We start from the raw sequence: 20,794 nt of genomic DNA, 5'->3' as shown, positions 1-20,794 counted from the left end.
TCATCGATGGGCAAAAGGTTCTGACTGTCTACCCTATCAATCCCTCTTACATATCTCATTTCAGCACTCAAGCTGCTTTGCTGTAGGGCAAACAAGCCCAGTCAATCCAATATCTCTCCATATCCGTCCTCTATTTGACGTCAAGCTTATTATCTTAAGCACAGATGTACAGTATGCACGTACAGGTATAATGAAAAGCTTACTTATCCAGGCAACATTCTGGACACTATCTTATTTTTGATTACATAATGAAATATTTTCTGCACAAATGGAAAACAAGTGAAGGGAAACTGTGGCCATGGTTCCCAGACACAGAACACATCATGTCGTATTGCTCTTTAACGCTTCCTGCAGGAGGAACCTCAGTTCTCTCGAGACCTGAAGAGATTGATCACCCCAGTGTGAGTCTTCTCACTTTATAGGAGAGATAAAGTAAATGATCACTTGTCACAATTGCATAATTATGTAATGTGACCAAGAACTATTTTAGGACATCTGGAGATTATGAAAGATGCTTCACAAATGCAACTTCCTTCCCTCTGCTTTTCAGTAGTGGTACTTTTAAGTAGTTTGAATGGATCACATGGGCTTTATCTTTTATGCTTCCACTTAACCAACGATAGCAGTATAAGTAAAGACTGAGCTTGTCCATTGTATTTTAGCACTTTAACTTGAGCAAGGAGACATCTGCTGATTGAACCATGCAGTCTTGAAATGTATGAGGAGCACCCTCTGTCAAATCCATTGCCAATAAGTGCATCTGCATTTCCATCTGAAATACATTTAATTGGCCTCTGGCTTTGCAACATTTTGGAATTAAGTATCTGCTGATGCCTTCTTGACACCCCATACTGTAACCACAGATTGTGTCGTAGCTGAGTGAATTAATGCCTGGAGACTGGAAATTCCAGCTCACAGAATTCTCAACTTCTGCAGTCGGGAATAGAGCACAAGACAGAGCCAGCTTCAAAGAACTGGATAAAAAAAAAATCAGTTAATATTATTTAATTAATATTAAGCTCTAATGAAAGGTCACTGACCTGGAATGTTAAATTTCTTTCTCCTGCCATAAATGTAGCCTGATTTGTTGAGTGTCTTCTATTTTTTTTATTTATTGGCAGTGATTTCTATTCGATTGAGCACACTGCTCTGTGAACTTTATCGTCAATGATGTGCTTGTGAAGTTCAAGTGATGTTTAATATGAGCTTGGAAAAAGTCTGATGCCAGGGTTGAGTAATATAACAATAATCGGTCAAGTTGACACCCCTTTTCTCGATGTACTTTAAAACTAAATATCTAATAAAATGAATTGTTTTGTGTTTGGGACATTACAAGTTTAAAAAAATACTACTTTTCTGATGTTTCTGCACACCATGTAACTCAGTCTTTAATATGACATTGTGGCGGCTCATTTCCTAGCGTATTCGAACCGACTCACAATTAGATAGCCTACGGGGGTTTGCGAGCACAGAGCTTTGGAGCCTCTTCGCCATGGGGGGCCGGTTGACAGAGGCTTAAAAGTGAGGCTGAAGTTTTCGAATAAAGTTTTTTTCCTTCGACTGCAGTTACCGACTCCGTGTCGTAATTTTAGCGCTGCGTGTAGCACACCGCTACAATTGGTGACCCCGACGGTCCAAACGATTTTTGGACCAGAAATGACCGACGCCGCCTCTGTTCATGCGGTTTCGTTGAAACTGCCGGGTTTCTGGACACAGCGCCCGGACCTATGGTTCCAGCAAGCCGAAGCCCAATTCCACGTTCGCCGGATCACCTCAGAAGACACCCGCTACTACTACGTGGTGGGCTCCCTCGACCAGGACACAGCTGCCCAGGTCGCGGAGTTCGTACAGTCGCCCCCGGCAGACGGCAAGTACACGGAATTCAAAGCCCTGCTCCTCAGGACTTTCGGACTCTCACGGCGCGAGCGGGCTGCCCGTTTACTGCACCTGGATGGCTTGGGCGACAGACCTCCATCGGCTTTAATGAATGAGATGTTGTCTCTGGCCGAGGGACACACGGGCCTCATGTTTGAGCAGGCATTCCTGGAGCAGCTGCCCGAGGACATACGCCTGCTGCTGTCCGACGCGGATTTCAGTGACCCCCGGAAGGTGGCAGCCCGGGCGGACTTGCTGTGGAACGCCAAAAAGGTGAGCGGGGCGTCCATCGCACAGATCTCCCAGCCACGCTCCCGGCAGCAAACCAGTCCAGGCCCGGCCGCAGAGCCCACTAACCCCCGGCCCAATGAACACTGGTGCTTCTACCACCAGCGGTGGGGCGCAGAAGCCCGCCGTTGCCGCCCGCCCTGCAAGTTCCCGGGAAACGCCAGGGCCAGCCGCCGCTGATGGCTACGGCGGCTGGCCATCGGGATAGCCTCCTGTATGTGTGGGATAGAAGGTCGGGACGCCGGTTTTTGGTCGATACTGGGGCTGAGATCAGCGTTTTACCTCCGAAGAGTTACGACACCCGCAGCAGGGCACCGGGTCCCCCCCTGAGGGCCGTGAATGGCAGCACAGTAAGGACCTATGGCACCCGTCAGGTGCAGCTACTGTTCGGCCCCAGCCAGTTCACGTGGGACTTCACACTGGCCGCCGTAGCCCAACCGCTTCTGGGTGCGGATTTTTTGCGAGCTCACAGCCTGCTGGTTGACCTGCCCAGGAAGAGACTGGTACACGCCGAGACCTTTCAGACGTTCTCCCTGGGCGCGGCCCAGTTGCCAGCCCCTCACCTCGGCTCCATCACGCTGTCCGACAACGACTTCACCAGGGTCCTGGCGGAGTTCCCATCGGTTCTGGCACCGCAGTTCACAGCAGCCATGCCCAGGCACGGCGTACAGCACCACATCCCAACACAGGGACCACCCCTCCATGCCCGTGCTCGGCGGCTTCCCCTGGACAAGCTCCGACTGGCGAAGGAGGAGTTCCAGAGAATGGAGGAATTGGGGATCATCCGGCGGTCCGACAGCCCCTGGGCTTCCCCCCTGCACATGGTGCCCAAAGCGACGGGGGGCTGGAGACCGTGCGGCGACTACCGCAGGCTGAACGAGGCTACCACACCGGACCGCTACCCTGTGCCGCACATTCAGGACTTTGCGGCAAACCTGCACGGCGCCCGGACCTTCTCCAAGGTCGACCTTGTCCGAGGGTACCATCAAATCCCGATGCATCCTGACGACGTCCCCAAAACGGCTCTCATCACCCCGTTTGGCCTCTTCGAGTTCCTCCGCATGCCGTTCGGCCTGAAGAATGCCGCACAGACGTTCCAGCGGTTAATGGACGCGGTGGGACGGGACCTGGACTTCGCGTTCATCTATTTGGATGACATCCTCATAGCCAGCGGCAGTCGTCAGGAGCATCTGTCCCACCTCCGTCAACTCTGCGCCCGACTGAGTGAGTACGGTCTTACAATCAACCCTGCCAAATGCCAGTTCGGACTTGATACCATTGACTTCCTGGGCCACAGGATTACTAAAGACGGGGCAACCCCTCTGCCCGCTAAGGTAGATGCGGTCCGCCATTTCCCCCGACCCACCACGATCAAAGGCCTTCAGGAATTCGTAGGTATGGTCAATTTCTACCGCCGCTTCCTCCCTTCAGCTGCCCGGATCATGCGCCCCCTGTTTGCCCTGATGTCGGGTCCGAGCAAGGACATTACCTGGGACGAGGAGTCCGCCGCCGCTTTCGTTCAAACGAAGGAAGCTTTGGCTGACGCCGCAATGCTAGTACATCCCAGAATGGACACCCCTACCGCCCTCACAGTGGACGCATCAAACACGGCAGTCGGTGGGGTGCTGGAGCAGCTCATCGCAGGTCGCTGGCAACCCCTGACGTTTTTCAGCAAACACCTGCGGCCACCCGAGCTCAAGTACAGTGCTTTTGACCGGGAACTGTTGGCGCTCTACCTGGCAATCCGGCATTTCAGGTACTTCCTAGAAGGTCGGCCCTTCACCGCGTTCACGGACCACAAACCGCTTACCTTTGCGTTTACGAAAGCATCCGACCCCTGGTCATCCCGCCAGCAACGCCACCTGTCCTACATCTCTGAATACACAACGGATGTCCGGCACGTCTCGGGTAAGGACAATGTCGTGGCGGATGCGCTCTCGCGCCCTACCGTTCATGCCCTTTCCCAAGGGGTAGACTTTGAGGCACTGGCAGAGGTACAGCAGGTAGATGAGGAGATTCCGAGTTACAGGACTGCAGTCTCTGGTTTGCAGCTCCAGGACCTCCCCGTGGGCCCAGGTGAAAGGACCCTACTCTGTGACGTCGCCACCGGCCAGCCCCGTCCGGTCGTCCCCGCAGCCTGGCGGCGACGTGTTTTCGACTCCATTCATAACTTGGCGCATCCCTCCATCCGGACAACTGTCCGGATGGTTTCCAGCAGGTTCGTTTGGCACGGACTCCGCAAACAGGTCAGTGAATGGGCCAGAACGTGCATGCACTGCCAGACGGCCAAGGTTCAGCGGCACACCAAAGCCCCACCGCAGCAGTTCCATCCCGCCCACCGGCGTTTCGACCACATTCATGTGGATATCGTGGGCCCCCTGCCAGTGTCGCGCGGAGCGCGTTACCTCCTGACTATCGTGGACCGGTTCACAAGATGGCCAGAGGCGGTCCCGCTCACCGACACCACCTCCGAATCTTGTGCCCGAGCCCTGATCGCCACCTGGATATCCCGCTTTGGTGTACCAGCCCACATTACCTCCGACAGAGGCGCCCAGTTCACCTCCAGCCTGTGGTCAGCTATGGCCAGCCTTTTGGGGACTCAGCTGCACCACACCACTGCCTACCACCCACAGTCGAACGGGCTAGTGGAGCGTTTCCACCGTCACCTGAAGTCGGCCCTCATGGCCCGCCTGCGAGGAGCCAACTGGGCGGACGAGCTTCCCTGGGTCCTTCTCGGCATCCGCACAGCGCCCAAGGACGACCTGCACGCCTCGTCGGCCGAGTTGGTATACGGCGCCGTCCCCGGGGAGTTCCTACCAGCCCCGAGGGGGCAAGAGGAAGAACCCGCTGCAGTCCTGGGCAGACTTCGCGAGAAGCTCGGTAACCTGGCCCCCATACCCACTTCACAGCATGGGCGGCACCCGACCTGCGTACCCAAAGACCTACGGAACTGTAAGTTTGTGTTTGTACGAAGGGGCGGGCATCGGCCACCGCTGCAGCGGCCATACGAGGGGCCGTTTACGGTGCTCCGGAACAACGGGTCCACGTTCGTGCTGGACGTTGGGGGGAAGGAGGAGGTTTTCACGGTGGACCGCCTCAAGCCGGCCCATGTGGACCTGGCGCAACCGGCCGAGTTTCCGGCGCCTCGGCGCAGAGGCCGACCTCCCAAGTAGGTTCTGGCCCAGGCTGTGGACATTGGGGGGTGTATCGCCGGTTCTGGGGGGGGGTTATGTGGCGGCTCATTTCCTAGCGTATTCGAACCGACTCACAATTAGATAGCCTACGGGGGTTTGCGAGCACAGAGCTTTGGAGCCTCTTCGCCATGGGGGGCCGGTTGACAGAGGCTTAAAAGTGAGGCTGAAGTTTTCGAATAAAGTTTTTTTCCTTCGACTGCAGTTACCGACTCCGTGTCGTAATTTTAGCGCTGCGTGTAGCACACCGCTACAACATCAGCCATCTTGCATTTTTAAAAGTGCTATGGGTTTCAGAAGGGTTTTATTGAAATCTCAGGCTGATAACAGATTGTTTGAATCATGTTTTCAAGGCAGAAATCTTTTGTGGAAGAGTGTTGTTGGCCACAAAATTGATGAACCCTGTGAACTTATAGGCTTCGTCCCGTTGGTGTATCAGGTGATGAAACATTCAGGATATCTTGAGCATCCATGGAGAAAGCCGATGTTTGGAAGCAGAGATAGATTTGTCACGGCATCATGGAAATCTTCACTTCATTTCTTTAGGGAACTTGTTCTGGATGGTTTATTCTTCTAAGCAGTCAACCCCGCTGTTCGCTAATAATCATTTGTACCACTTTAATTTATTCCCAGAGAAAAATCAGTGATGCAAGATTTTGTTGCATACAAAATACTTCTGCCCCGCTAACAATACTTAATTATACTGATTGCACTTTAATGAGATCTTGATCACTGCTTTGTAAAACTTAAATATCTTAAGGAAGGAAATGGAGTAATGTAATATCATTAAAAAATTGAGATATTTTAAACCAATAGAAATCACTGCCAATAAATGTTTTAAAAATAGAAGAGGAGAGGAAGCAGAAGTGAGGCAAGTGGGCAGGGGTCCGTGCCAGGCAAAAAGCAAACCCTAGCCGGCCAGCAGGAGCCATCTCTGCTCTTCAAGACTGCTTTGAGCACACTGACTGGCACATGTTCAGCGAGGCTGCAGCCAATGGCGACTTTCCCAACTTAGAGGAGTACATGGCATCAGTGACTAGCTACGTTAGCAAGTGCATCGATGACATTACTGTGTCCAAGACCATCACTACACGCGCTAACCAGAAGCCATGGATGACTGCAGAGGTGCGTGCACTGCCGAGGACCCGTGACTCTGCCTTCAGAGCAGGCGACAAGGCAGCCCTGACAACAGCAAGGGCCAAACTGTCCTGGGCCATCAGAGAGGCAAAGCGTGCACACGCCCAGTGAATCCACAGCCGCTTCCAGGACAGTGGCAAAACGCGGTGCATGTGGAAGGGCATCCAGGACATCACCAACTACAGGGCAATATCGCCTGACTATGTGGATGATGCCTCCCTCCCAGATGTGCTGAACAACTTCTATGCTCGTTTTGAGGCAGAAAATGATGTGGCAGTGAGGAAGTCAACCCCTCCTCCAAGTGACCAGGTGCTGTGTCTCACCGTGGCTGATGTGAGGAGAGCCCTGTGCAGGGTCAACCCACGGAAGGCTGCTGGACCAGACAATATTCCTGGTAGAGTGCTCAGAGGATGTGCAGACCAGCTAGCAAATGTTCTCACTGACATCTTCAACATCTCCCTGAGCAGCGCCACCGTTCCAACGTGCCTCAAGGCCGCCACCATTGTCTCTGTGCCGAAGAAGTCTTCAGTTTCCTGCCTCAATGACTACTGTCCCATTGCACTTACATCCATCATCATGAAGTGTTTCGAGAGGCTCGTCATGAGGCATATCAAGACCCTGCTGCCCCCCTCACTGGACCCCCTGCAGCTCGCATACTGTCCCAACCATTCAATAGATGATGCCATTGCCATCACCTCCACCTGGCCCTAACCCACCTGGACAAAAAAGACACACACGTTCAGATGCTGTTCATAGACTTCAGTTCAGCATTCAACACAATCATCCCTCAGACACTGATTGGAAAGCTGAGCCTACTGGGTCTGAACACCTCCCTCTGCTACTGGATACTAGACTTCCTGACTGGGAGACCTCAGTCAGTCCGGATCAGAGCCAGCATCTCCAACACCATCACACTGAGCATGGGGCCCCCCAGGGTTGTGTGCTCAGTCCACTGCTGTTCACTCTGCTGACCCACGTATGTGCTGCAACACACAGCTCGAACCATATCATGAAGTTCACCGATGACACGACCGTGGCGGGTCTCATCAGCAATAATGACGAGTCAGCTTACAGAGAGGAGGTGCAGCGGCTAACGGACTGGTGCAGAGGCAACAACTGTCTCTGAATGTGAATAAAACGAAAGAGATGGTTGTTGACTTCAGGAGGGCATGGAGCAACCACTCCCCGCTGAACATCAACGGTTCCTCAGTAGAGATCATTAAGAGCACCAAATTTCTTGGTGTTCATCTGGCAGAGAATCTCACCTGGTCCCTCAACACCAGCTCCATAGCAAAGAAAGCCCAGTGGCATCTCTACTTTCTGCGAAGGCTGAGGAAAGTCCATCTCCCACCCTCACCCCCCATCCTCATCACATTCTACAGAGGTTGTATTGAGAGCATCCTGAACAGCTGCATCACTGCCTGGTTTGGAAATTGCACCATCTCGGATTGTAAGTGCCTGTAGTGGATAGTGAGGTCAGCTGAGAAGATCATTGGGATCTCTCTTCCCGCCATTACGGACATTTACACCACACGCTGCATCCGCAAAGCAAACAGCATTATGAAGGATCCCACGCATCCCTCATACAAACTCTTCTCCCTCCTGCCATTTGGGAAAAAGGCACCGAAGCATTCAGACTCTCACGACCAGACTATGTAACAGTTTCTTCCCCTAAGCCATCAGACTCCTCAATACCCAGAGTCTGGACTGATGCCAACTTACTGCCCTCTGCTCTACCTGTTGTTTTGTTTCTTATTTATTGTAATGCCTGCACTGTTTTGTGCACTTTATGCTGTCCTGGGTAGGTTTGTAGGCTGGTGTAGTTTTTTCTGTGTTGTTTTTACGTAGTTCAGTGTAGTTTTTGTATTGTTTCATGTAGCATCGTGGTCCTGAAAAACGTCTCATTTTTACTGTACCAGCAGTTATGGTCGAAATGACAATTTTAAAAAGTGACTTGAAATGTTAGTATAATTGAGCAGGACATTTGGATTTTGTGGTTGCTGGGTCTCATTTATTGGTGGGAGCCAAGACAATTTAGATAGAGAATAAAATTTCCTTTAAATCTCCTTCAATGAAGTGCCTTGGAACAAAAGTACTCCTGCAACTTTCCGAATATCTCTATAACCCACATTTGTCATGCTTGAGGGGAACTGCCAATTTACTACTGACTCTCTGCTGAATTTGTGGGTATCTCTGCTGTGGCTTTCTCACTTGCACTTTTTATGAGATAGTGTCGAGTAGCAACATATTCTGTTATCACTCGTGAATCAGGTTTATTGTCACTGTCATATGTTGTGAAATTGTTTTTTAGCTGTGCAATACAGAAAATATACTATAAATTACACTAAGAAATACATATGAAAAGAAAATTAAATTGGTATAAAATAGTAAACAAGAGGAATTCTGCAGATGCTAGAAATCCAAAGCAAGACACACAAAATGCTGGAGGAACTGAGCAGGTCAGACTGCATCGATGAAAATAACCAGTCAACATTTTGGGCTGAGACCCTTCTGCAGGACTGGTAAGGAAGGGGAGGGTTGCCAGAATATGGTGGGGTAGTGGAAGGAGGTTAGTTAGAAGGGGATAGGTGAAGCCTGGCAGGTAGGAAAGATAAAGGGCTGGAGAGGAAGGAATCTGATTGGAAGGGAGAGCGGGACATAGGAGAAAGGGAAGGAGAGGACCCAGGAGGAGGTGATTGGCAGGTGAGAAGAGGTAAGAGGCCAGAGTGGGGAATAGAAGAAGAGGGGAGAGGGAGAGAAATTTTGTTATGGGAAGGGGAAATGGATATTCATGTCATCAGGTTGGAGTCTACCCAGATGGAGTATAAGGTTTTGCTCTTGCCTTGATGGTGGCCTCATTGTGGCACAAGAGGAGGCCATGGATTGACATGTCGGAACAGGAATAGGAAGCAGAATTAAAATGTTTGGCCACCAGGAAGTTATGCTTTTGGTGGATGGAGCAGAAGTGCTTGATGAAGCAGACCCTCAATTTATGGTGGGTTTCTCCAATGTAGTGGAGTATGCATTGGGAGTGCCAGACACAGTAGATTACCCCAGCAGGTTCGCAGATGAAGTGTTGCCTCACCTGGATGGACTGTTTGGGGCCCTGAATGGAGGTGAGGGAGGAGGTGGATGGGCAGGTGTAGCATTTTGGCCACTTGCAAGGATAAGTAACAAGCGGGAGATTAATAGGGTGGGACGAATAGATAAGGGATCATGGAGGGAGTGATTCCTGCAAAATTGCGGAGTGGGAGTTGGGAAGTAAAGATATGTTTGATCACTTTAGAGATGGTGGAAGTTGCGGAGAGTGATGTGGGGAGGGGGCTCATGGGGTGGTAGGTAAGGAGAAGAGAAACACTATCACTGGTAAGGCAGTGGGAAAAGAGAGTGAGGCTAGACGTTCAGGAAATGAAGGAGATGTGGGTGAGGGCAGCATAGAGGTGGAGGAAGGGAAACCCAGTTCCTTGAAGAAGGAGGACATCTCTGATGTCCTGTAAAGGAAAGCCACATCTTGAGAACACATTGGCGGAGATGAAGGAACTGAGAAAAGGGAATAGCATTTTTACAGGAGAAATAGTGAAAGGGTCATTGTCAAGGTACCCAGGCGAATTGGTAGGTTTATAAAAAACATTGGTTAATACTTTATCTCCAGACATTACCATGGTTGGCTTGGAAGTTAATCTGTTTGACGAAGCTAACAAAAAGGCAGGCATAGCTGAGACTCGTGGTTATTTAGAAGACCACGTTTCCTGCCCTTTAATTCATAAATCTGATGGCGGAGAGGAAGAAACTAGTCCTAAAATATTCAGTGTGTCTTCAAGCTCCTGTATGTACTTCTCTGATGGTATGTACTGGGCGATGGGAGTACTTAATGATGGATATAGACTTTCTGAGGTTCACCTTTTGAAGATGTCTCAATGGTGGGGTGGCTAGTGCCCATGACGGAGTTTACAACCCTCTGCAGCATTCTCCAATCCGGTGCAGTGGCCCCTCCATACCAGACCATGGAGCAATGGGTTAGAATGCTCTCCACGGTACTCCTGTAGACACTTGCTAGAGCTGTGGTTTCATGCCAAGCCTTCCCAAACTCCAAATCAAATACAGCTGCTGGCATGTCTTCTTATTAATTGCATCAGTACGTTGAATGCAAGAGAGACCTTGAGAGATGGCGACACCCAAGAACTTAAAACTGCTCACCCTTTCCACTGCTAACCCCTTGATAAGGACCCCTTCCTGAAGTCCACAGTCAACTCCTTGGTCTTACTGACACTGAGTGCAATGTTGTTATTTTTATTTCATCATTTCTCGAGATCTGGGAATTCCTGACAAAATCTGCAACTGATGTCCAACCATAACTGCTCTTGAGAAGATGTGGCATTCTCTTGCCTGGTACAGTTGCAGTCCTGTACAGCCACAGTGCTGTTGGGTGGGGAGTTCCAGGCATCCAAAATAGTGATGAGGAAGTATGGGTAATGTTCTTCCAAATCAAGATGGTAAGCAACCAGGAAGTGAAGGACCATGGATCAAGGATCAACTTAATTCACCATATATATTTACATGCATTAAAAATTTGCTGTGGTATGTTGGTGCAACATGCAAAAAAAAAACACCAATATTCACCAATTATACCCACAGGAAGTTGTAATACTCCTATGGGCTGTAGGCTTGGAAGGAGCCTGATGGAGTAATTTCTCAGTATTTTGTTGATGGCAGCCACTGTACACCAACCATGAAGGCAAAGAACGTTTAGGATGGTGTGTGGGTTAACCAAGCAGACTGTTTTGTCCTGGATGGTGAGCTCCTGAGCTGGATGTGTGCTCATCTGGGTAAACCAGGATTATTCAGATTCAGTTTATTGTCATTTAAAAACCACAAATGCAATGCAGTTAAAAAATGAGAAAACGGTCCTCTAGAATGATATCACAAAAGCATATGACAAAACAGACTACACCAGAAAATCCAAATAAGGTTTGGCAATCCCCAATCCAGAGTCCGGAGAGTCCCCGTATTAATATCGCGCTACCATCTCAGCGCGTTTACGGAAAGGAGCGCCAAATCCACCAGACAAAACAAGACCAAAAACTAAAGCTACAAGATCTGCACAAAACCACATAGCTACAACAGTGCAAACAATAGCATAATTGATTAAAAAAAACTGACCATGGGCACAGTAAAGATAGTCCAAAGATGTTAAAAGACTGTAAGTTCGAAAGAAACCACCACACAGTTTCCACAAGTCCTCAGGGTCCCGATAGACTCGCCATCCAACGCCGACGGCAGAAGAGAGTACCCCCGCTATGGATTTCCACAGCACCACCGGACTCAGCCTCGCAGACGCAGCACACAATGAGTGCTCCATTGAACCCAGCCTCGCAGACACAGCACACAGTGAAAGCACTCCGACCGCAGTGGACTCCGAGTCCGTCGAACCTCCGGGCCGACAATCATCCCCTCTGACACAGCTTCTCCGGGCACCATCCTCTGCCGAGCATATTAAGCTGGCTCCCTCCAACAGCCATCGGCAACGCGGCCCCGAGGACTGGGGGCCTGTTCTTCCCAGCAGAGTCCCAGACCTCACAGCAGCAGCAGCAATGAAGAGGGCCTTCCGGGAGATTTCCAGATGTTCCTCCGTGCTCCCACATCTGTTTTTCATTAGATTAGGATTGTGCAAGGCACCCTGCTTAACAAATAACGTCAGCTCCGGAGTGGCCGCTGCAAGCTGCGTCGCGCTGCCATTTTGAATCCCATGAAATTCGTGAATTCCATGAAACCTCTGACTTCTCCAGTGTAAATAATAGAGAGGTTTTGGGATATCAGGAATGGTGTCAATTGCTGCAGAATATACAGCTTCTGACCTGCTCTTGTAGCCATGGTATTAATGAGGGAGCTTCCTTTGATATTCCAGTCATTGATTGAGCTTAAGTTTATTGTTCTCATATACCCTGTGTTCATAATTCCCAGGGTGCAAAGGCCATTAAAATTAGTCTCCGAGGACCTATGGCCGCCAGAAAAAGCGGGATCTCCCTGCAGCCACCTATTTCATTTCCACTTCCCATTCCCATTCCCATTATCAGTCCATGACTTCCTCTAGTGCCACGATGAGGCCACACTCAAGTTGGAGGAGCAGCACCTGATATCCTGTCTGAGTAGCCTCCAACCTGATGGCATGTGACAACTTGATGAACATCAATTTCTCAAACCACTGGCAATTGCAACCCCACTTCACCATTCCATTCCTGTTTCCTTCATCTTTTACTTTAGCTGCCCATCACCCCTCTCTAGTGATCTCCCTTCACTTTCTTCCATGATCTTCTACCTTCTCCTATCAGATTCCTCCACCTCCAGCCCTTGATCACTCTTCAACTTCCCAGCTCTTCACTTCACTCACTCACCCGCTCCCCCCGGTTCCACCTATCACATACCGCTTGTACTTCTTCCTCCGCTCCTCCCACCTTCTTACACTGACTTCTCATGTTACCTACCCCGTCACTGGGTCACTTACCAGCAAAGATAGAGAGGTCCGTTGAAGTCTGATGGTACTATTTTAACAGTATTTATTGGTAAAAATACACAAAATTAATATCAATGCAAAAATACAGATACTATACGTCGTCAATACTAGATCAAAAGGTGCGGGTATAATAATAATCAATAAGAAATAGCTCTGTCGTTGTCTAGGGGATAATGTATTGTCTGATGGAAATATAAAAGTCACTTTAGTTCATTCAGGCTGCAGCCTTTGGTTGGAGTCAAGAGAGAGAGATTTTGGAACTTGCCAGAGTTTCCTTTTTTATGATGTCGATCCTTCGAAATGTCGCTGATGTCGTTTTCCTTTTAACTAAGCCGTTCTTCCATAGTCAGTCCCGCCAATCCCAGGCAACGGGAAAGGACGCACACGGGGCCACCGGCTGTCGCTATTAAATGCTGTCACGGGATTTCTAGCGTTTCTCCTGGTGCGTCTAAAGGAGTTGTTCCCCAGACCCTCTTTTATCCTTACTCACAGGGTCTCAGATGTCAATCAGGTTGGGATGATGCAATCCCTCAACCAGCCCACTCAGGTCACCCCCTGAGGGCTTCAATGAATAGTACTCAATACACAATTCCATCTCCAAGAGACAATGGCCGTTATCCGTGGCTTTGTCTTTCGGAGGCCCAGGACACATTCCAAACCTTGAGGATTCTGCGTGACTCTCTCTCATTTCCTGGGTCCCAGACCCAAAATAATAGCGATCTTGCGATTCTGAAGAAGGAGGGGGCTAATTTGTACCCTTCGGCCCCTCAGAGTTGTGGCACATTCGTAACACTCATCTTTTATTTTCAGTCCTGCTGAAGGTCTCGGCCCAAAACATCGACTGTTTGGCCTGCTGAGATCCTCCCGCATTCTGTGTGCGTGTTGCCATGAGATAAGACTTCTGAAATGAGAATAAACATAAATTGTACAAACAATGATCACTTTAGGATGTCACTGGTTGATAAATTTGTGATGATAATGCCTTTGAATATCAATTATAAGTGCTTAAGACCCTCTATTGTTGATGACCATCTCTGACAATAGAGAATGGGTCTCATTTTGGTGTGACTGCTACTTGCCAATTATATGCTACTGGCCATGACTGAATCTTGTCTAGGTTTTGCTGTAAACTGGCTGCTTTCTTTGCAGAGGAGGTGTGAATAGCATTGAGTACCAGGTAGGCATCAACAAATATCCATGGTGGAGAGTAGCTGCTGATGAAGCAGCTGAAGGTGGGTGGAATTTGGGCGATACCCATGGTTGCTTCTGCATTGATGTTGGACAAACACTGAAGTGTCTGAAATTAAAAGAGTTTGGGATAGCTGTCTCTAATTCTTGAGTTGGCAGCGCCTGCCTATAGAAAAATTGGCACCAGATTGCCTCAGAAAGGCATTAAAATTGATAAGTAGTTAAAATGTTAAAATAGCCAATACCAGAGCACATCTATTTCAGGTGAGTAGGGAAAAGTTCCAAGCTTGTCAAGCCAAGGAGTGGTAGTGGGGACAAGCTCCCACTACCTAAAAGTGCTCCTCACAGCATGCGACTCAAATAGCCTCTGACAACCAAGTCCAACTCCTGGCTTCTCGTGTGGCTTAGCCTCTAAGCCCGGCAGAACAGTTTCTACTGACAGGAGAAGGGGCAAAGGCGGGTCCTGGTGCCTTAAAGCCAGTGCTTTGGGTAGACAGAGCTCGTCAGCCTGGGAAGGCAGTCCATCTAAGAGAGGGAAAACTCCGATTTGAAACCTCCGCTGCCTTGCGGCCATACCCACTCATGGGAAAGGCTTCGGGAGTAAACCTTGAGGACAAATCCGGAGCTGGAGTCCCTAAGGCAGCCCGACATTGCCTTCAACCTCGCTCTGGCAACTCCTGCGACGACACCAGTGCCAAGCTGTATCGGCCCTTGTCCTTCCCTTGGACAGCATCGGTGTCATGGAGAGGGGAGACTTGCTGCTCGGGCAACTGCCAGTCTTCCATACAACCTTGCCCAGGCCTGCGCCCTGGAGAGGCTGAAGCAAGACTTTCCAGTTGCAGATCCATGGTCTCATGAGACTAACAGATGCCACCCAGGGGAAAGTTTAGTGGAGATGTCAAATGTAGATTTTTTTACAGAAAGAAGGTGGGTGCCTGGGATGTGCTGCTAGGATAGTGGTGGAGGCTGATACATGGATGAAATCTAAATAGAGACATCGATGTAAGAGAAATGGAGGGTTATGGGCTATGTAGGAGGGAAAGGTTAGGTTGCTTGTGGAGTAGGTTTATATAGGTCAGCACAATACTGTGGGCCAAAGGGCCCATACTGTGTTTTATTGTTTTATATCGTAGTAAAAAAATGCATTGTTGTGGTAATGGAGACTCTTAGAGATGAAAAGAAGGAGGTCTCAGTCATGTTTACTTTTACATATTTCAAAATACACCTTAGCAAACCTTACGTTTTAAAAAAGGTCCAAATGACTACAAAATGTAAAGTAATGTGACAGATGGTATCTGCGGGCGTTTGAGTGGACACAAGGTGAATGAAACGTCAAAGAGATATGCTGTTCCACAACATGGACAAATATGGAACGTGTAGCGGGAGATGTCAGAGGATGTAGGGTGGGTGTTCTGTACACAGAATGGTTGGTCCATGAAATGCCCTTACAGGCATTCCAGGCAATGCTGAGAGAAGCAGATACATTTAGGGGCATTTAAGAAACTATCAAATGATAGAAAATGGGGTCTATGTCGGCAGGAAGGGTAGGTTTCATCTCAGAATAGGTTAAATGCTGTAACACGCTATGTTCTATGTCCTTTGTTCAACTGCAGACCTGCTCTGGAGTCTTGAGTAATCAAAAGGGATTCTGCAGATGCTGGAAATCTTAAGCAACACACACACAAATTGTTGGAGGAGCTCAGCAAGCCAGGCAGCATCTACAGAAGTACTAAACTCAACTGCCTGACTTGCTTGAGTTCCTCCAGCATTTTCTGTGTCTTGCTGGCTCTGAGTGAACTTGTCATATTGATCTTATCTTCCATTTGTTCTTGATACTTAATCAAATCCATATACCTTTTTTCTGATTCACAGGAGTTGACTTCAAAATGAAGACAATAGATGTGGATGGAATCAAGGTGCGAATACAGATTTGGTAAGTTCAGAAACTATTGTCAATTCTGGGCACTTTATTTCAGGGGACTGCTATGTTAACTAACTGAAACACTTTCCTGATTTGGCTTTCGTGTCACATTGCTGTGATTTTGCTAAAGCCAGTGACTACTAGTGAATTTCTTGTTTTGTGGCAGCAGTACATTGCAATAAATAATAATAATAAAACTTTACAATATATTAAATTTAATAGGTAGAGAACAACAAAAAAAGCAGTGAGATGTTGCACACAGATTCATTGTCCACTCAGAAATCTGATGGCAGAGGGGATGAAGCTGTTCCTGAAACGTTGAGTGCCTGTCTTCAGGTTCCTGTACGATAGCCTTGATGGCAGCAAAGAGAAGAGTTAATGTCCTGAGGAATGGGGCCCTTATTATTGGATGCTACCTCTTTGAGGCATCACCTTTGAAGCTATCATCAATGCTGGGGAGCCCAGTGATATCCAGAAACTTGAAACTAGTCACTCTTTCCACTGCTGGCTCCACGATGAGGGCTGATGTGGGTTTCCTCAGCCTCCCCTTCCTGAAGTCCACAATCAAGTCCTTGGTCTCACTGACATTGAGTGTTATTGTTGCAACACCACTCAACCAGCTGATCTAACTTGCTCCTGTACACCTCTTCTTCACCATCTGAAATCCTGCCAAAAATAGTTGTGTCATCAGCAGATTTATAGATGCCATTTGAGCTGCGCCGTACCCACATAGTTGTGGGTTTAGAGAGAATAGAGCAATGGCAAGAGCACACAGAGACACACAATGGACGAAAACTGTGTAAAATTATGGGTGCAAACTCGAGGAAATCTGCAGATGCTGGAAATTCAAGCAACACACACAAAATGCTGGTGGAACGCAGCAGGTCAGGCAGCATCTATAGGAAGAAGTACAGTTGACGTTTCAGGCCGAGACCCTTCATCAGGAGTAACTGAAAGAAGAGGTAGTAAGAGATTTGAAAGTGGGAGGGGGAGGGGGAGATCCCAAAATGATAGGAGAAGACAGGAAGGGGAGGGATGAAGCTAAGAGCTGGAAAGTTGATTGACAAAAGGGATACACAGCTGGAGAAGGGAAAAGATGATGGGACAGGAGTCCTAGGGAAAAAGAACGGGGGAGGGGAGCACCAGAGGGAGATGGAGAGCAGGCAAGGAGTCATTGTGAGAGGGGCAGAGAGAGAAAAAAGAGAAAAGAGAAAGATGGGGAAAATAATAAATAGATAGATAGATAGATAGATAGATAGATAAGGGATGGGGTAAGAAGGGGAAGGGGGGCATTACCGTAAGTTAGAGAAGTCAATGTTCATGCCATCAGGTTGGAGGCTACCCAGACGGAATATAAGGTGTTATTCCTCCAACCAGAGTGTGGCTTCATCACAACAGCAGGAGAAGCCATGGATAGACATGGCCTCCCCTTCTTACCTCAACCCTTATTTATCTATCTATCTATCTATTTATTTTCTCCTTTTTCTCTCTCTGTTCTCTCACGATCACTCCTTGCCTGCTCTCCATCTCCCTCTGGTGCTCCCCTCCCCCATTCTTTCTCCCTGGGCCTCCCGTCCCATGATCCTTTCCCTTCTCCAGCTGTGTATCCCTTTTGTCAATCAACTTTCCAGCTCTTAGCTTCATTCCTCCCCCTCCGGTCTTCTCCTATCATTTTGGATCACCCCCTCCCCCTCCCACTTTCAAATCTCTTACTACCTCTTCTTTCAGTTAGTCCTGATGAAGGGTCTTGGCCCAAAACGTTGTCTGTACTTCTTCCTATAGATGCTGCTTGGCCTGCTGCGTTCCACCAGCGTTTTGTGTGTGTTGCTAAGATTATGGGTGTCACTTAGTAGCCATCTATATCTTAACTGGAAAGTTGAAAGCAGTCAGGGTGATCAATTCTGTAAAATGTTGAATGATTTTACAGGGAAGGAATGTTGGATCAGTTTGTCAAAGAAGTCCCATGGCACAACAAGCTGTTTCTATGTTGAAAGCATCTTTGATTCCACCTGCTTACAATTTCAAAGGTTCAAACGTTCATTTATTATCAAAGCATGTATTCACATACAACTCTGAAATTCTCCCAACCACCAAGAAACAAAGAACGACATGACAGTCATTCAGAGAGAGCGAACTTGGGAATTGCATCAAATGCAATGATGCCTTAATGTCTCCCCAGCCCACCCAACCACTGTCTTAAATAGTCAGCCTTGTGTGCTCCATGTAAGATTCCAAGACTGGCCACTCAGAGATAAATTCCATTTGGGATTTTTCAGCCTGCACACAAACTGAAGAGCACCTTTCTTTGCTCAACATGCTTCAAGCATTGGATCTGTCTTTTGAAAAGCAGAAAAAAAACACTGCAAATGCTGGAATTTTCAATTAAAAGCAGAAAGTGTTGGTGATATTCAGAAGATGAAGCATGAAACAAGAGCTGACATTGCAGGTACTCACTGGATCGAGCATCATTTCGAAAATGAAGATATCACTGAGGAATAAGGAAAGTCTACAGGGTTTTGACCCAAGTTGCCAACAGTCCCTGTTGTCCTACAGATGCTGTTTCACCCACTGAGTTCCTCCTGCAGGAAGTTTGTTGCTCCAGGTTCCAGCATCAACCGCCTCTTCTGTATATTTTGCACATTGATGACCTTTCATGAGCAATCTAATTCCTCAAATCCCTTCAGCTCCTTCACATCTCCAAAGACTGATCCATTCCAAAAGGAAACCAGGAAATGCTAGAAACCTGCAGCAGCTCAGAGAGTGACTGTGAGAGAGAGGCCATTAACCCTCCAAGTTCATGAATGCTTGTTCCACAGCTGTACATGAACTGCTGAGTATTTCCAGATTCCAGAATTGCTGAAGACCTGTTCATTATTGAGCTCCTAAACTCTGTCCCAGGCTAATTAAGTCTAAATTTGTTTTCTTCGGTGAGCTGAAAAAAATTGGTGAGGCATTGCATTTATCAAAGGAATACATATTGTTAGGAATACAAAAGTCCATTGCCAGTGTTGGATGGATGCAATCAATGCACAATGCCTTTGTGAAGAAGATAATGTAGGCTGTTTTGAACACTGAGCTTGAGTTCATGTGGTAAGAGCTCTTTGATTTTCTGAATATTAGAAAGTCAATGAATAGATTAAAGACCTTAAAATCTGGTTACCTTGCTGTCTAGCTCTGATGTTATAAGCTCTGTGGACTCTCTGTAATTTTTGGGGATCAAATAGCTTAACGAGAGTGTGTACACTCTCTCCCTCGTGGCATTGAGGCATTGTTCAGGATGTTTTGATTATAAATGAGCATGTTCAATATCTTTAATGATTCGTTGTGCCTGATCACAATCCCCATTGGCAAATACGCCCATTTCCAATTCCACTCCTAAGCCAGCATTAATTAATTCCAAAATTAAAAAAAATACATATATATATATTTAACCATATAACCATATAACAATTACAGCACAGAGTAGGCCATCTCGGCCCTTCTAGTCCGTGCTGAATGCTTACTCTCACCTAGTCCCACCTACCTGCACTCAGCCCATAACCCTCCATTCCTTTCCTGTCCATATACCTATCCTATTTTTTTTATGACAAAATCGAACCTGCCTCTACCACTTCTACTGGAAGCTCGTTCCACACAGCTACCATGCCCTAGGTAAAGTTCTCCCTCGAGTTATCCCTAAACTTTTTCCCCTTAACCTTCAACTCATGTCCTCTTGTTTGAATCTCCCCAACTCTCAATGGAAAAAGCCTATCCACGTCAACTCTATCTATCCCCCTCATAATTTTAAATACCTCTATCACGTACCCCCTCAACCTTCTACGCTCCAAAGAATAAAGACCTAACTTGTTCAACCTTTCTCTGTAACTTGGGTGCTGAAACCCAGGTAACATTCTAGTAAATCTCCTCTGTACTCTCTCTATTTTGTTGACATCTTTCCTATAATTTGGTGACCAGAACTGTACACAATACTCCAAATTTGGCCTCACCAATGCCTTGTACAATTTTAACATTACATCCCAACTCCTATACTCAATGCTCTGATTTATAAAGGCCAGCATACCAAAAGCTTTCTTCACCACCCTATCCACATGAGATTCCACCTTCAGGGAACTAAACACCATTATTCCTAGATCATTCTGTTCTACTGCATTCCTCAATGCCCTACCATTTACCATGTATGTCTTATTTTGATTAGTCTTAACAAAATATAGCACCTCACACTTGTCAGTGTTAAACTCCATCTGCCATCTTTCAGCCCACTCTTCTAACTGGCCTAAATCTCTCTGCAAGCCTTGAAAACCTACTTCATTATCCACAACACCACCTCTTTATTTCTGGAAATGTTCAGCAGATCAGGCAGATTCCGTGGATCTGTAGACCTAATGCTTCATCTTGAGAATTCTTCTGTACTGAATTGCTAAGTATTTCCAGCAATTTTTGTTTTCTGTTTAGAATATAACATTAATGGTAAGACGCTTGGCTGTGTGGAGGATCAGAGGGATCTTGAGGTCCGAGTCCATAGGACACTCATAGCTACTATGCAGGTTGACTCTGTGCTTAAGAAGGCATACGGTGCATTGGCCTTCATCAATCATGGGACTGAGTTTAAGTGTCGAGAGGTAATGTTGCAGCTATATTGGACCCTGGTCAGACCCCATTTGGAGTACTGTGCTCAGTTCTGGT

At 47.7% G+C, this 20,794-nt stretch overlaps 1 protein-coding gene across 3 annotated transcripts in view; it reads left to right on the top strand.

Moving 5' to 3' along the window:
• Nucleotides 1-20,794, top strand: part of rab15 (RAB15, member RAS oncogene family) — a 246,901-nt gene that overhangs the window by 120,427 nt on the left and 105,680 nt on the right. For all 3 annotated transcript variants that reach the window (XM_059955102.1, XM_059955099.1, XM_059955108.1), the window contains one exon: nt 16,063-16,123. In XM_059955102.1, coding sequence (XP_059811085.1) covers nt 16,063-16,123 — 61 coding nt within the window. The remainder of the gene's footprint in view (nt 1-16,062; nt 16,124-20,794) is intronic.

Source organism: Hypanus sabinus, chromosome 2 (genome assembly GCF_030144855.1).
Source record: "Hypanus sabinus isolate sHypSab1 chromosome 2, sHypSab1.hap1, whole genome shotgun sequence".
Lineage (NCBI taxonomy): Eukaryota > Metazoa > Chordata > Chondrichthyes > Myliobatiformes > Dasyatidae > Hypanus > Hypanus sabinus.
The sequence above is the reverse complement of the archived record's forward strand: the minus strand, read 5'-3'. Positions and strand labels throughout refer to the sequence as shown.